The sequence below is a fragment of the Vitis riparia genome, chromosome 2 (genome assembly GCF_004353265.1).
Source record: "Vitis riparia cultivar Riparia Gloire de Montpellier isolate 1030 chromosome 2, EGFV_Vit.rip_1.0, whole genome shotgun sequence".
Taxonomy (NCBI): domain Eukaryota; kingdom Viridiplantae; phylum Streptophyta; class Magnoliopsida; order Vitales; family Vitaceae; genus Vitis; species Vitis riparia.
Genome location: NC_048432.1, coordinates 17883550 through 17898233, shown reverse-complemented (window position 1 = coordinate 17898233; position 14684 = coordinate 17883550). Strand labels below are relative to the sequence as shown.

The 14684-nt window shown below is 35.2% G+C and overlaps 2 protein-coding genes across 2 annotated transcripts; both read left to right on the top strand.

The window, feature by feature from the left end:
- Nucleotides 1–5076: 5076 nt before the first annotated feature.
- On the top strand, nt 5077–9799 carry LOC117928369. Its single transcript, XM_034848266.1, has 4 exons — nt 5077–5265; nt 5835–5937; nt 7425–7608; nt 9452–9799. Exons 1-4 carry the CDS (start codon nt 5188–5190, stop codon nt 9534–9536), a joined length of 450 nt encoding a protein of 149 aa, XP_034704157.1. The 5' UTR covers nt 5077–5187; the 3' UTR covers nt 9537–9799.
- A 576-nt stretch (nt 9800–10375) lies between these two features.
- LOC117932115 (luminal-binding protein 5) lies at nt 10376–14451 on the top strand. Its single transcript, XM_034853168.1, has 8 exons — nt 10376–10568; nt 11647–11914; nt 12006–12220; nt 12350–12592; nt 12709–13188; nt 13283–13437; nt 13528–13610; nt 13703–14451. Exons 1-8 carry the CDS (start codon nt 10511–10513, stop codon nt 14202–14204), a joined length of 2004 nt encoding a protein of 667 aa, XP_034709059.1. The 5' UTR covers nt 10376–10510; the 3' UTR covers nt 14205–14451.
- Nucleotides 14452–14684: the final 233 nt, after the last annotated feature.

The window sequence follows — 14684 nt, the reverse complement described above, 5'->3', positions numbered from 1 at the left end:
ATAAGCTGAACTGGTTCCTTTCTATGAGTTTTGGGCCAAAATGGCCTTGTCCCTAAACTTAATATCAAAGTGGCTTCAAGTCAAACTAATGTTCAAAATAACCCGTCTGTCGACATAAACCGGAGCCAACAATTTTTTTATATTATTTTTTTTTAACTTTCTCATTTGCTTCATCTCGTGCTTGACATTTTTTTATGTTATTTTTTTTAACTTTCCCATTTGCTTCATCCCATGGTTGGGTGTATCCAGAGGTTGTCTTCAAGCCCTAGCCCACCAGTGGGCCACTATAATTGACCTTTTTGGAGCTACAAAATTGAGGTTAGTTTTGAGTTTATGCGTGACAAATGTTTTTGGGTTACAGGTTGAGAATATTTTGTGAGCTAATAGGTTGTGTTTCATGTGTAAGAAATATTTGTGAGATTTTTTTGGATTACAAGTTCTGTTCTATTCGTGAGCAATTTTTGTAAGAAATTTTTTTGGTTGTGTTCCATACATGATAAAATTTTGAGAGAAATTTTTTTGGTTGTGTTCCATACATGATAAAATTTTGAGAGAAATTTTTTTGGAAATATTTTTTGGCTTATAGATTGTGTTCCATGTGTAAGAAATATTTATGAGATTTTTTTTTTGGCTTATAAGTTCTGTTTCATTCATGAAAATTTTTTAGTTGTGTTCCATGCGTGAGAAAATTTGTGAGAAATTTTCTTGGCTCACAGGTTGTGTTTCGTGTGTGAAAAAAATTTGTGAAATTTTTTTTTTTTTGACTTACAAGTTTTGTTCCATCATGAGAAATTTTTGTGAGAAATATTTTTTGTTGTCTTCCATGTCAATTTGGTTTGCTAATACGCAATTTATAGCTGCCGGTTATAGTGTGAAATTCAGATCTTGGTAGCTCGCTTAGCTTCCCAAATCTACTTTGGTAGTACTCACTTAGCTCTAGCCTGTAAAAAAAAAATTAATCAATATCATTCAATTCTAACTAAATACATTAAATTTAAGCAACATTGCTAAATCTTGTCAATTCATTTATATTTTGTTTATATCATTTATTGATGTACATGCAGACATGGATACCCCATTGTTTCCTACTCGTCCTGACCCTGAGGATACATATGTGCTTACTCTTCAACATCAACATCGATCATCCACCATTCGTGTTGATCCAGATATGGGTAGTGTTTTGACTTCCCGACACAGGTTTCGTCGAGAGTGGGTTTTGGATGATCGTGTTCGGCCATACATTATACAATCACGATTTCATGTCTTTCATCGAGTGGGTCATGTTAAGGTTGATTGGCCTTTGATTACTGCATTGGTAAAGAGATGACACCTAGAGACGCATACATTCCACATGCCAGTTGGTGAAATGATCATCACATTGTAGGACGTAGTCATCTTATTTGGATTACGTATACATGGTCATCTTGTCATTAGTTCTACAGATACTGATTGGCATGCACTTTGTGAGGAGTTATTAGGTGTTCGACTGACAAAGACTGATATTCGTGGAGCATCCCTTAGAGTTCGTTTTATTACTACCAATTTCTCCCACTTACCACCAGGGGTTGTAGATAAGGTCACGTTACAGTGCCATGCTATAGCATAACTTTTATTGTTAGTTGGTGGTTCATTATTTCCAGATAAGAAGGGAGTTTACATCCAATTAGCAATTCTACCCATGTTAAAGATTTTGGTGAGACTGCACAATATGGTTGGGGAAGTGCAACACTAACACATATTTATCAAGAGTTATGTCGAGCTAGCTTAGATAGTGCAGAAACTATTGCCTGACCATTACAGTTGTTGCAGGTATAACTACAAGTCTTATTAATTATTTAATTTTTTCATAATTATGCGCATTTAAACATAATTTTGTTTTATTTTTAGCTATGGTCATGGGAGCGATTACATGTGGGTTGTCCTAATAGATCACTTCCCCATGCACCAATGCCTATAGATGAAGTTCCCTTATCTCATACAGACACTCCTCGTCATGTGTTGGTCACATACAAAGATGAGTTTGATAGACAGGGATCTGATCAAGTTTGGGCTAAATATTAGTATTATTTAACAAGATTATTAATATTAATAATATAATTTAAACTTTATTAAATACATACTAAAATTTGAATATATCATATATTATGGCAGCCTTACATATATGATATACTAGCGTTGCTTCTAGACATTTGTTTAGTTGATCAGGATATTTGGCGAACGATGTCACCACTTTTTTTTTTTTTATATTGTTGAGTGGCATCATCCTGAGCGTGTGTTGCGATAGTTTGGACTCATATAGGGTATTCTTTCGACACCCCCTATAGATTCTGACCTTCACTCCATAGATCGACGTGGTCGACCTTAATTTGATTGAAGGTTGTATCATGAGCACTACGTGGCATTATGGGAGGCTAGGGGGGACCACATTGTCATTGCAGAGCCTATAGAGCCTCATATAGACTACCATGCTCCATACATGACATAGTATCGTCGTATTACATGTCATTTTATTACACCTATGGATGATTTTGGACCTATGTAGTACCAGGCTACTACCTTATCTACCAACTTAATATGTACATATTGTGTATAATATTTATTCCAACAAATAATTATATATAATTTTATGTGATAGATTGAGACTATGACATCTATCATATCTCGAGGAGGTCATGCATTAGAGGACTCTAATAGTGATGTTTGTCACACTGGTATTGTTGATATTATTCGTATGACCACTGATGTTATGCGCATTATTCAGGATGTTTATCGTATCCCACATGTAGAGCATGGAGAAGGTAGGTCACCAACTCAGTCAACAGTTGCTCGACTACCACTTGTTCGAGGTCGGTCGACATCTCGAGGGAGAGGTAGATATAGTAGTTGTCAGCCCATCACATTGTCAGTATCAACATCATTACAACCCCCCACCTTTTTATCCTTACGATTAGTACAGTCACCTATCTCTTTAGACATACTATCAATGCAATACCCTACTTATTCAGACCTACCATCAGTGCAACCCTCTACCTCTTTAAACCCACCATCAATACAACCCCCTATTTCTTTAAACTTATCTTCAGTTCAGGCTCCTACTTCTTCAGAACCACCATCAGCCCAACCCCTTACCTCTTCAGACCCATTATCAGTACAACCCCTACTTGTTTAGACCTACCTCAATTACAACCTCCTACCTCTTCAGACCCACCATCAGTGCAGATTGACACATCTACTCCGTTAGATTTACCGCCAGCTATTCCGAGGGATAGGTGGGGCTTACGTTGACTAAGATTGCTACCTCCACCACCACCTCTATTTCCAGCTCTATCCTCATCACAAACAGATGTTCTTCATGTGTCACATGCAATACCTGCTACAGTTAGAGAGAAGCGTCCAAAAAGGAAAAGAGTACCAGTTACACATAGGTTCTTTCCTTGTGGAGGCATGTGATATTATATATGTTTTTTATTTTCCACTATATTAATGTTTACCGTATATTTTTTGTAACTTTGATTAAACTATTAAAAATTACATTTTGTAGTAGACTTTTTGTGATTAATTTTATTAACTAATTTTGTCAAAAAATTTATATATGACAACTACGGCTTAAGAATATACTATTATTTCGATAAAAATAAATTTATCATAATACAAATAAATTAATATCTTAAAAAACAACAAATTAAATATCTTAAATTAATAAATTATACAATTTTATATATTAATTATATGTTATATAAGTTTATTATTTTAAGATTATTAATTTATTAATAAATAAAATATTCATTTATAATATCTTTTATTTATCAATTTATATTTGTTGAAGTAATACTAGTTTCTTAAGTTTAAATATAAATAATTTATTATTAAAGTATATATTTTTAATTTCAATAATAATGATAATTTAATAGTTTTTAATTAAATTTGAAAGTAAAAAAAAAAATTATAATTAAAATCTCAGTTAGCAACTGCGGCTTAAAAGTATATTATTATTTCGATAAATAAATTTATCATAATACAAATAAATTAATATCTTAAAAAACAACAAATTAAATATCTTAAATTAATAAATTATACAATTTTATGTATTGTTTATATATTATTTAAGTTTATTATTTTAAGATTATTAATTTATTAATAAATAAAATATTCATTTATAATATCTTTTTTATTTATCAATTTATATTTGTTGAAGTAACACTAGATTCTTAAGTTTAAATATAAATAATTTATTATTAAAGTATATATTTTAATTTCAATAATAATTTTTAATTTAATAGTTTTTAATTAAATTTGAGAGTAAAATATCAATTAACAACTACGGCTTAAAAGTATACTAGTATTTCGATAAAGATAAATTTATCATAATACAAATAAATTAATATCTTAAAAAATAACAAATTAAATATCTTAAATTAATAAATTATACAATTTTATATATTATTTATATGTTATATAAATTTATTATTTTAAGATTATTAATTTATTAATAAATAAAATATCCATTTATAATATCTTTTATTTATCAATTTATGTTTGTTGAAGTAATACTAGATTTTTATGTTTAAATATATATAATTTATTATTCAAGTATATTTTTAAAATTTTAATCATAAATTGTAATTTAATAATTTTTAATTAAATTTTAAATTTAAAAAAAAAAAATAACTAAAGCCTCAGTTGGCAACGATGACTTTAGTTAAAAAATGAAGCATCGGTTGCCAACTGAGGCTTCACTTCAAAAATGAAGTCTCATTTGATAATTGCGGTTTTAGTTAAAAAATGAAGTTTTAGTTGACAACTGTGATTTCAGTTGGCAATTGTGATTTCAATTAAAAAATGAAGTCTCAGTTACCAACAGAGGTTTTAGTTCAAAAATGAAACCTCAGTTGTCAACTGAGACTTTAAGTAAAATGATGAAAAAAAATATTTTTAATGATATGACGCCTACGTGGCACCAAAGAGACCAATTTAAACATAAGTTTTAAAAAGTGGTTAGATATTACAATTTTTTTTAATAAATGAGTCATTTTGACCAAAAACTCTTCAATTGACCAAATGTTGCCCTATCATTTTTAAACATTTTGCCATTTTGGTGGATCCGCGGTATTCTGCCAGGACTCAGATTAGGGTTTCTCTTGGAAGACATAGTAGATATATTGATCGAAGCAAGGATCTCCCGAGCATATGGATATTCAACTAGTTTTGGGGAGTAATCGACTCGAAGATGTCAATTGGCTATGTTCCCTATCCGATTCTGAGCTTGTGAGTTCAAATTTCACTTGTTTGGTTGCTGAGAAACTCCGGGAAAGCAAAAAGGATATTTGTGGCCCATTCTCTTGCTTCGCTCCAATAAATCAATTCAGCATTGCACAATAGTTTACTTTGATGTTCCTAAACAGTGAAAAATTAGAAAGGGAATTTTTTTTTCTTCTGTTGATTTAATTTTCTCGGCAACCAAACTAGGTGTAATCAATTAAGCAATTAAGAGTTAGACCATAGTTGAGTTCGTTGTTGTCAAAGAACGAAACGAAACTACAGGAAGGAAAATCATTTTTACTTTTTATCGTTTATTTTGATTCAATTTTCTGGGCAACCAAACATGTAGCAGTATTTCTTTTCTTTTTTTTCCTTTTTTAAAATTTTACCGATTTCTATTTGGAAGTTGTACAACACTGTTTGAGAAGTTGCTGTTAGAGGTGACCTCTTAAGAAGTGCTTGGCTTCTGTTTTCTTTTTGTTGGGGAAGACTATTTATGTTGTCAATGCAGTTCGGTTTTCTGCATGCAGAAAGGCTATTTAAATTCAAATGACAGAGATTAAGCATTTTGGCAGGATATGCTGATTAGCTTAAAAATGATGGTTCTCCGACGTGCAAAAGTAATTGGTCATGAAGATCTTGCTGAGAAGTTTGATTTGAAGATGCTTCGAGCCCTTGGTATGCTCTCCATTCCATGTTCTTGAGTGTAATAATTTCATTTAGTAGTAATGCTAGATGGGTTTATCTTTCTTCTTCACTAACCAGATTCAGTTTTAGATATTGAACACACGCTATATATATTTTGGTAGGCAAGCACCTTAACCTATATGTTCCGATAAGGGCACTCATATTGGCTATCAAGATGTAGGTATGAAGTTAAAGAATATTTAGAATTTTATGAATAATATGCCTGAATCTTGCATCCAAAGAATCACTTACCTAACCCATCTCTCACTAAGAAGCCATCTGTGTGTGTTATCATATCCTGCAGTGTTTTCAAATAGCCACTTTTGAATAAATTGTAAGTCACCATAAGAGCACTCTTGCTCTGATAATTATTATCTGTCCATTGTCTTGGTGTGAAAACTAATGTGGATTGCCCAAACTCTACCAAGTCAGGGCGAGATTACTAGCATTTTTTACTATATATCTATGACCTTTATAAGTGATTCCATGATTATCAAATAAAAGGCAAGCATTTCACTGACAGACATGTTGGTAGCTTCCTTCTGCTGATCTCTGGCACTTACTGAATCGATACCCTTCCTATGTCATTAAGGCATCTATATATTTGCTTCCTAGCATAGTGGTCGACTTAAGACCCTTTAGCAGGCCATCATAACCTTGAAATCCTATGTCTTTCTTTTCTTTTTTACAAAAAAAAAAAAAAAAAAATGGTTTTGTTTCTTTTATTTTTTATTTTTAAAATGAAGATACTTCAAAACAATGACTTGTGACAAGCCCTTCAGGTCAGCTTCAAGTGGTTGGGAGGGCTTGTGGAAGGTTCCAAGTTCAAGTCCCAATGGGGGCAAACATTTAACTATAAAAAAAAAAAAAGAAAAAAAAAAGAAAAAAGAATGACATGTGACAAATATACTCCAAAAACCTTTGATGCCTTTGATTCTTCAGACTCCAGGCGGACATTTTGGTTCGAAGGTGACCCTTTTGGTCAAAGCCTTGACCAAAAGCCACTTTGAACAGGGGTACTGAATTGATTGTTCAAAATGATTTTAAAAACCAAAATCCAATTAGGTGAGGTGCTCTTAATGTCACAGAATTCCCTCTCTCAATGTACTATGATGAAAAGATCCAAAGTTCATTAGAGATGCAAAGTGAATAAGCAAAACAGGTACTAACTTTACAGAAGCGAATTCATCTAGTGATTTCTGCTCTCTTTCATCTGCATGAATTGTAAAGATCTGCTCTCTCTTAGGCATTTATTGTTTAGTATGCAGAACTCTCTTGCCTTTTTGGGTGAATAAAGTTTGTTTTTACATGTTATTCAAATACTTGAAATGCATTAATTTTATCAAGGTTCTATTTGTGATATACTCTTTCTGAAGCTTAATCAGTCTTTATGTTTTTTACTGGAGTCATTTTGACGTAGAGTTGCAATTTATAATTTTGTTTGCTGATTAGTTTTTTCCCTCTGGGAACTTGTGCAGGGTTCATTTTGATGGAATATCTAAGAGGACAGGTTAAGGATTTGTCAGCTATTCCAGGCTTGGCTGGGTTGGACAAGTTTTTAAATGAATGCAATTTATTAAAGTGTAGTCTAAAAGACACTATAAGCACTGAAGAACTAAAGGCATGCATTTGCACCAATTCAAAAAGGGGAACAGCTGAAAGGTAAGTTGAATCTCTGAGGCCTGTTGAAACTTCACGATATCTTGGGTCACAAATAAATCATGATTCATGTTAGGTGTACTGGTTTTAAAAGATGATTCAATTGTTTTTAGCCCCTGAAGCAGGGTTGACAAGGGGTGGAGTAGGTGTCAGGTTCAATTCCATGGACAGAATTAACAGAAAAAGGAAAAAGAAAATAAAAGTAAAAAAGGACTATAAAAACAGATGCCTCCAGCATTTTTTGATCCAACAATCCTAGCACACAAATTTTCATTAGAATCCATTACTTCATCGAAGTGTCCCTTGAATTCTTCTTTTGGTTCTATCTTTCAAGCAACTCTATCATCCATTTAGGCAATTCAAATTTAAAATTTGAAACATCCTTCATAAGGGTAGTCTGCATTTTTCAATAAATTGATTGACAAGTTGGGAACCTCATGTACCTCATGCTGGTGCCCGTCCCTGTGCCAGTACATTTCTGGCGCTAGGAACACCATAGTTGCTGTTCCTTTCTTTTTCTACAAGCTGAAGTATATGTTAAAGGATTGTCACTGTTAGGTTCACACAGTAAGCTTGAATGCATAATTTGTCATTTCTATGAACTTGCATGCATGGTTCATCATTTTCTAATGCAAAAATTTGCATTTAAATACATGGAAAAGAATCACTCAAAACCTCATTCAGTTTTGTTACATCATATAGCCATATTACTCCACTCTTTTATGTAAGTTTCTGCTTTTGTGGTTTGATGGACCTGGTCTGTGATCTTATGTAACATGCATGGTGCATCTTGTCATTGATGCTATTTTAACTGTTTTATGCCAAGAGGAAAAGGAAAGAAGAAAAAATTACCTATCAAAAAAAAAGGGAAAGAGGAAAAAAAAGTGTAAAAGGTCTAACTGTTTAAGTTTGCAAAAATACTCCAAATAACTAATACCTAATAAATATCTCTTAATAAAACATAACAACATAAAATAAACTTAACACTCCCCCTTAAGTAGGAGCATAGAGGTTAAACTTGCCTAGCTTTGGAAGACAATCTATGAAAGATATTACAAGTGAATGATAGTTGATGATCCGATTGAATATAAGGAGTAATGATTTGCTTTTGCGTTAACAAATCTCAACTGAAATGACAATCATCTTCTTTATGCTTGGTACACTTATGAAATAGGATTATTCTCAATAAAGATAGTAGCTTGGTTGGATCTTGTTCACAACAGCGGGGAAGTCTTGAATGGTAAAGTGAACTAGCACAAAGCTCTCTCTCTCTCATTGTATCAAGGCAGGGTTCCCACTTTTCTAGGATGGAAAGAAACCAGTCCTTGACTAGGAATCACATGCAAAAAAGTTGTTCCCAAACACGAACACTGGCATGCTACATACATGTATCAAGGTCTTGCTATGTGCTATTGAGTATATAACTAGACTCTCTCTCTCTCTCTCTCCTAGGATGGTCCTTGACTAGGAGTTAGTTCCCTGTCAACCAACCACATGCAAAAAATTGTATGCTAGATCAATGTCTTGCTATGTGCTATTGAATATATGACCAGAGGCTTTCCATTTATTATTGTTGTTTCCATTTTATTTACATGGTCATGTTCATCAATTTGCCCCATTTCCAACAAATCTAGTAGGAAGTGAGAGTGGTGCCAATTTTGAAGTGATGAGATAACATGATAGAGTTAATTCTGAAAACTCATAATTAGATGCATAGGGATCTTTTACTTTCTACATAGATGTTTAGCTATATTTTTATGTTCTAAGACATTGTTTACGTGGGTAGTGTTTGGATTCAGATGCTTATCTTGTTAGTTTATTTGTTCAATTCTTTCGCTGTGTATAGATCTAGTAAAGAGCTGGCTCCTAATCGGAAGAAACAGAAAACTGAAACCAGAGGAAGTGACCCAGATCAAAATGAACAAGGTTGAAACTAGAAGATGTTGTATCAGCCGAAAACTGAAACCAGATGAAGATGTGGGTCTAATCACAACTCACAAGTACCAGAAAACTGAAGCCAGATGAAGAGATGGGTTCAAACTCCCATAAGCCAAGTCCTGTGATCGGTTTGGATGATGGTGTAAAGGTCTCACGAATGTATTTGTTACCTTGGGATATTTTGCATTTCCATCCCCTGTTAAATGAAAATGTTTTTATTAAACCTGCTTAAAAGGTAATCAGTTCTCTTGGATGATCTGTTTCGAGAAGAGTTGGATTGTGTGGGTTATCATTCAAATATTTTTATTAGGAATTTATGGGGAAATATTTTTTATGCTTTTAAATTAATTAATTAATTATTATTTTTTCATTAATTGTCCAATATGTTTCAATTTATGAAAATTAAAAATCTAACTGAAAAAGTATTTATATATTTTGTGTTTTCTTAAATAGCTTTATTTACTTTCCGACAACAAAAAATGATACTATTTCAAAAAATATTAAAATAAAAAATAAAATTACATGTTCTGGAAAAAACTAGAAGCTTTTAAATCCAGTAAAGGAGGGTCCGAAGCCCCACCGAAAGCCTACCACGTGTAGACTTCTAAAATGGTCATAAGAGAGAAACACGGACGGCCAAGATCAAGACACGCGAACAACTCGACAACCAACGGCAGAGATCATCCCAACACAAGACGAACTCCCATTGGATGGCCACACCATCCTTCGAGATCTGATTGGTCCACGTCAGCGTCGATGACATGTTACCATATCTCACTCCATACGCGACACAGCCCTATATAAAACCCCGGGGAGAAATGCAGGAATAAGATCATCTCATTTTTCTCGGAGTGTCAGACTCGAATTAAAGCAAATCATCTTATTTCTACAAAGCAATCAATCCATTTTTCTCTTTCTTCTCCGTGAATCAAATCGTTTCTAGTTTTCGTTCTTCGGAGAGAGAGCCATGGAAGGCTCGTGGAGAAGACGAGGGTCTTTGATCGTCGCGGCGATCGTGTGTTTCGGTGAGTGTCGATCTTTCGCAGATCTGATTTCATTTCGCTGTTTGAACTCGTTTTGATTGAAAAAATGCGGTGGATCTGTGGACGTGTGTGTTTATAACGGTTTGATGGTTAGTTAAGTAGATCTGCTTTTGAAAACGTGAAAGTGAAAGCATGTATGGAGCTTGTGCATGAGACTTATGAGTGGTTTTTGTATTGTATTTTCATTTTATGTTGAAAATTTGATATTGCGTAAGTTGGGTTAGATCCGTGTGGTTAGCGGGAAATCAGATGAAAATAAAGGTTATAGGCTCTCCAGCTCTAACTTGTTAATGTGCGATTTTTTTCTTCTTTTATTGCGAGTATTTGTTTTGCTATCAGCTGGAAGTTATTGAGGACTCATTCTGATTAATCGAGGGCGATAAATTTGATCTAGTTTTTGTAGTAGTTTTTATCACGGCTGAGATATACCTTGACACATTTCACTTGTATTTTGTGGTACTTTTATTGTACTCTTCGGAAAGAGTAATCCTTTAATAGCTGGAGATCATCTGAATGTCAGTCGTTTTAACAGATAAAACACTTAGAAGCAATTGGTATAATTGCTTTGTGTTATTTAGTTAGTTACCATTTTATCGTTTAGAATGTAATGTGGTTTTGGGCAAAACTAATCAAATGCATTTTGAGGGTGCTTATGCATAATTACTTTGTGGCCTTGTTGATTAGCCCACAAAGTGATGGGAACTTAGGATGAATAATGTAAAGTTTGAACATGAAAGAGCTCTTCAAAACAAATCTCTCAGGCTTTCTACATTAGTTTTTCAAAATGTACTGATAAAGTTTGCTTTCCTTTTTTTCTTAATCTGTGAAGAATTGTGCTCTATGGTGTATTTGGTTACATGAACCTATTTTTAATTCTGCAATTAACCCTGCAACATGATATTGCATTATTTTTTCTATCTCCTTTATTTTTACAATTTTAGTACTGTGTCACTTGAATTCAGAAAGAACTGACAATCTGGATCACCTGAACTGAAAATGGTTCTAAGTGCTGGCTGTGTGAGCTTTATTTGAGTCTTAATATTTCCAAACTGCATTGCAGGATTTCTAGCTGCAATTTCCATTGCAAAAGAGGAAGCAACCAAGTTGGGAACTGTCATTGGGATAGATCTTGGAACAACCTACTCATGTGTTGGTGTTTACAAGAACGGTCATGTTGAAATCATAGCCAATGACCAAGGAAATCGTATTACCCCTTCATGGGTTGCTTTCACTGACAGTGAGAGACTGATTGGTGAGGCTGCGAAGAACCAGGCGGCTGTCAATGCCGAAAGGACTATCTTTGATGTGAAGAGGCTTATTGGAAGAAAGTAATACATCTATCTATCTAAAGCTTTTGGTCTATGCTTTGTATTAGTTGGCAAGGAACATTTTGCTGAGGCTTTAAATCACTTTTGACAGGTTTGAAGATAAGGAGGTTCAGAAGGACATGAAGCTTGTTCCGTACAAGATTGTTAACAAGGATGGGAAGCCTTACATTCAAGTCAAGATCAAGGATGGGGAGACCAAGGTTTTCAGCCCTGAGGAGATCAGTGCAATGATTTTGACTAAGATGAAGGAGACAGCTGAAGCATTCCTTGGGAAGAAGATCAAGGATGCTGTGGTTACTGTGCCCGGTGAGTATCACTCTTCTAGATATAACGTGTGAGGTTTTGAACTGCCCGCTCACACTCTTCTTGAAATGTGAATTAGCATTTTGTTTATTAGGATGTTTTACTCATATTAGCTTTCCATGCAACCCGCAGCTTACTTCAATGATGCCCAGAGGCAGGCTACAAAGGATGCTGGCGTTATTGCTGGCCTGAATGTTGCACGAATTATTAATGAGCCAACTGCTGCAGCTATTGCATACGGTTTGGACAAGAAGGGTGGTGAGAAGAACATCCTTGTTTTTGACCTTGGTGGTGGAACCTTCGATGTCAGCATCTTGACTATTGACAATGGTGTTTTTGAGGTTCTTGCTACAAATGGAGACACTCATTTGGGAGGTGACAATTTTTTTCTCTACTGATGCTCTTTCATCTTTGCTCTTTGCACATTGAAAGAAAATTTACGAGAGAAGTTATTATACTGTGGATGCTCAAGGTTCAATTCTTTCCTGCAGGTGAGGATTTTGACCAGAGGATTATGGAGTACTTTATCAAGTTGATTAAGAAGAAGCACGGAAAGGACATCAGCAAGGACAACAGAGCTCTTGGGAAGCTGAGGAGAGAAGCTGAGCGTGCCAAGAGAGCCTTGAGTAGCCAGCACCAAGTCCGAGTGGAGATTGAATCTCTCTATGATGGTTTGGATTTCTCTGAACCCCTGACCCGTGCCAGGTTTGAAGAGTTGAACAATGATTTGTTCAGAAAGACCATGGGACCTGTGAAGAAGGCAATGGAAGATGCTGGATTGGAGAAGAGACAGATTGATGAAATTGTTCTTGTTGGTGGAAGCACAAGGATTCCAAAGGTTCAACAACTCCTCAAGGACTACTTTGATGGAAAGGAACCCAACAAGGGTGTGAACCCAGATGAGGCTGTTGCCTTTGGTGCTGCTGTACAAGGAAGCATTTTGAGTGGAGAGGGTGGTGATGAGACCAAAGGTATTATTTCCATTCTCTATCAATGATCGATAGATGGTTGTGCATCAAGTGTTGACGAATGGTAGATATTTGATATGATATTTGTTCCATGCAGATATTCTTCTCTTGGATGTGGCTCCGCTCACTCTTGGAATTGAAACCGTTGGTGGGGTGATGACCAAGTTGATTCCTAGGAACACTGTTATCCCGACCAAGAAATCTCAAGTTTTCACTACTTACCAGGATCAGCAGACCACCGTCTCCATTCAGGTATCTGAATGCAAACCTCAATCAAGTTCTACAAGTTCTGTTTTGGAATTGTTGTAATCTCACTGGGGTTCTCTCCTATCTTGACATCAGGTTTTTGAAGGTGAAAGGAGTCTCACAAAGGACTGCCGACAGCTCGGGAAATTTGATCTTAATGGAATCCCTCCAGCTCCAAGGTTTGCGAAACCTGTCCACTCCAACTCTTCTGTAAAATAACTCCTACTGTAGGCAGAAATTGATGTGATTATCTGATTCCTATGTTGAACAGGGGAACCCCACAAATTGAAGTCACATTTGAAGTTGATGCAAATGGTATCCTAAATGTCAAGGCTGAGGACAAGGGCACGGGTAAATCAGAGAAGATCACCATCACAAATGACAAGGGCCGCCTGAGCCAGGAGGAGATTGACCGTATGGTTCGTGAGGCGGAAGAGTTTGCAGAGGAAGACAAGAAGGTGAAGGAGAAGATTGATGCCCGCAACAGCCTGGAGACCTATGTTTACAACATGAAGAACCAGATCAATGACAAGGACAAGCTTGCTGACAAGCTCGAGTCTGATGAGAAGGAGAAGATTGAAACCGCCGTGAAGGAGGCCCTTGAGTGGCTCGACGACAACCAGAGCGCCGAGAAAGAGGACTACGATGAGAAGCTCAAGGAGGTGGAAGCTGTCTGCAACCCAATCATCACAGCTGTTTACCAGAGATCAGGCGGAGCCCCGGGTGCTGGGTCAGATGGAGGAGAAGACGATGATTCCCATGATGAACTTTGAGCATTCTCTGAAGTTCAGGTAATCTCCGGAGAGAGATCGGGCGGAGAAATGCGGCTGATAGGTTTAGGCAAAAATGAAGAATGTAATATTTCTAGCGGTGGAAGTAAAGGGAAAAGAATTTCCCTTCCTTTTTCTTTTCTCCTCCTTTTTGTCTGAGGTGAAGATACTTCAAGGGATACTCTTTTTGTTTTATTACTGTTGTATTTTTCATCTTTTATGCTAAATTACCTTTTTCCTTCCCACAAAATCTGCTCATTGCAATGATGATTCGCCCGCTTAAATTTTTTGTTCGCCGTTAGTACAGTGTCTTATCCCAAAATGGCTTTACGATTAAAAAAAAAAAAAGAATTATTACACAATGGCATCCTAATCAAACTTATAATCAAAATATATATAATAAGCATACATATAATATTTTAAAAGTACTTCAAATAGAAATCACTTCATACCAAAGGATAACTTGGATCAAATGTTTGAAAG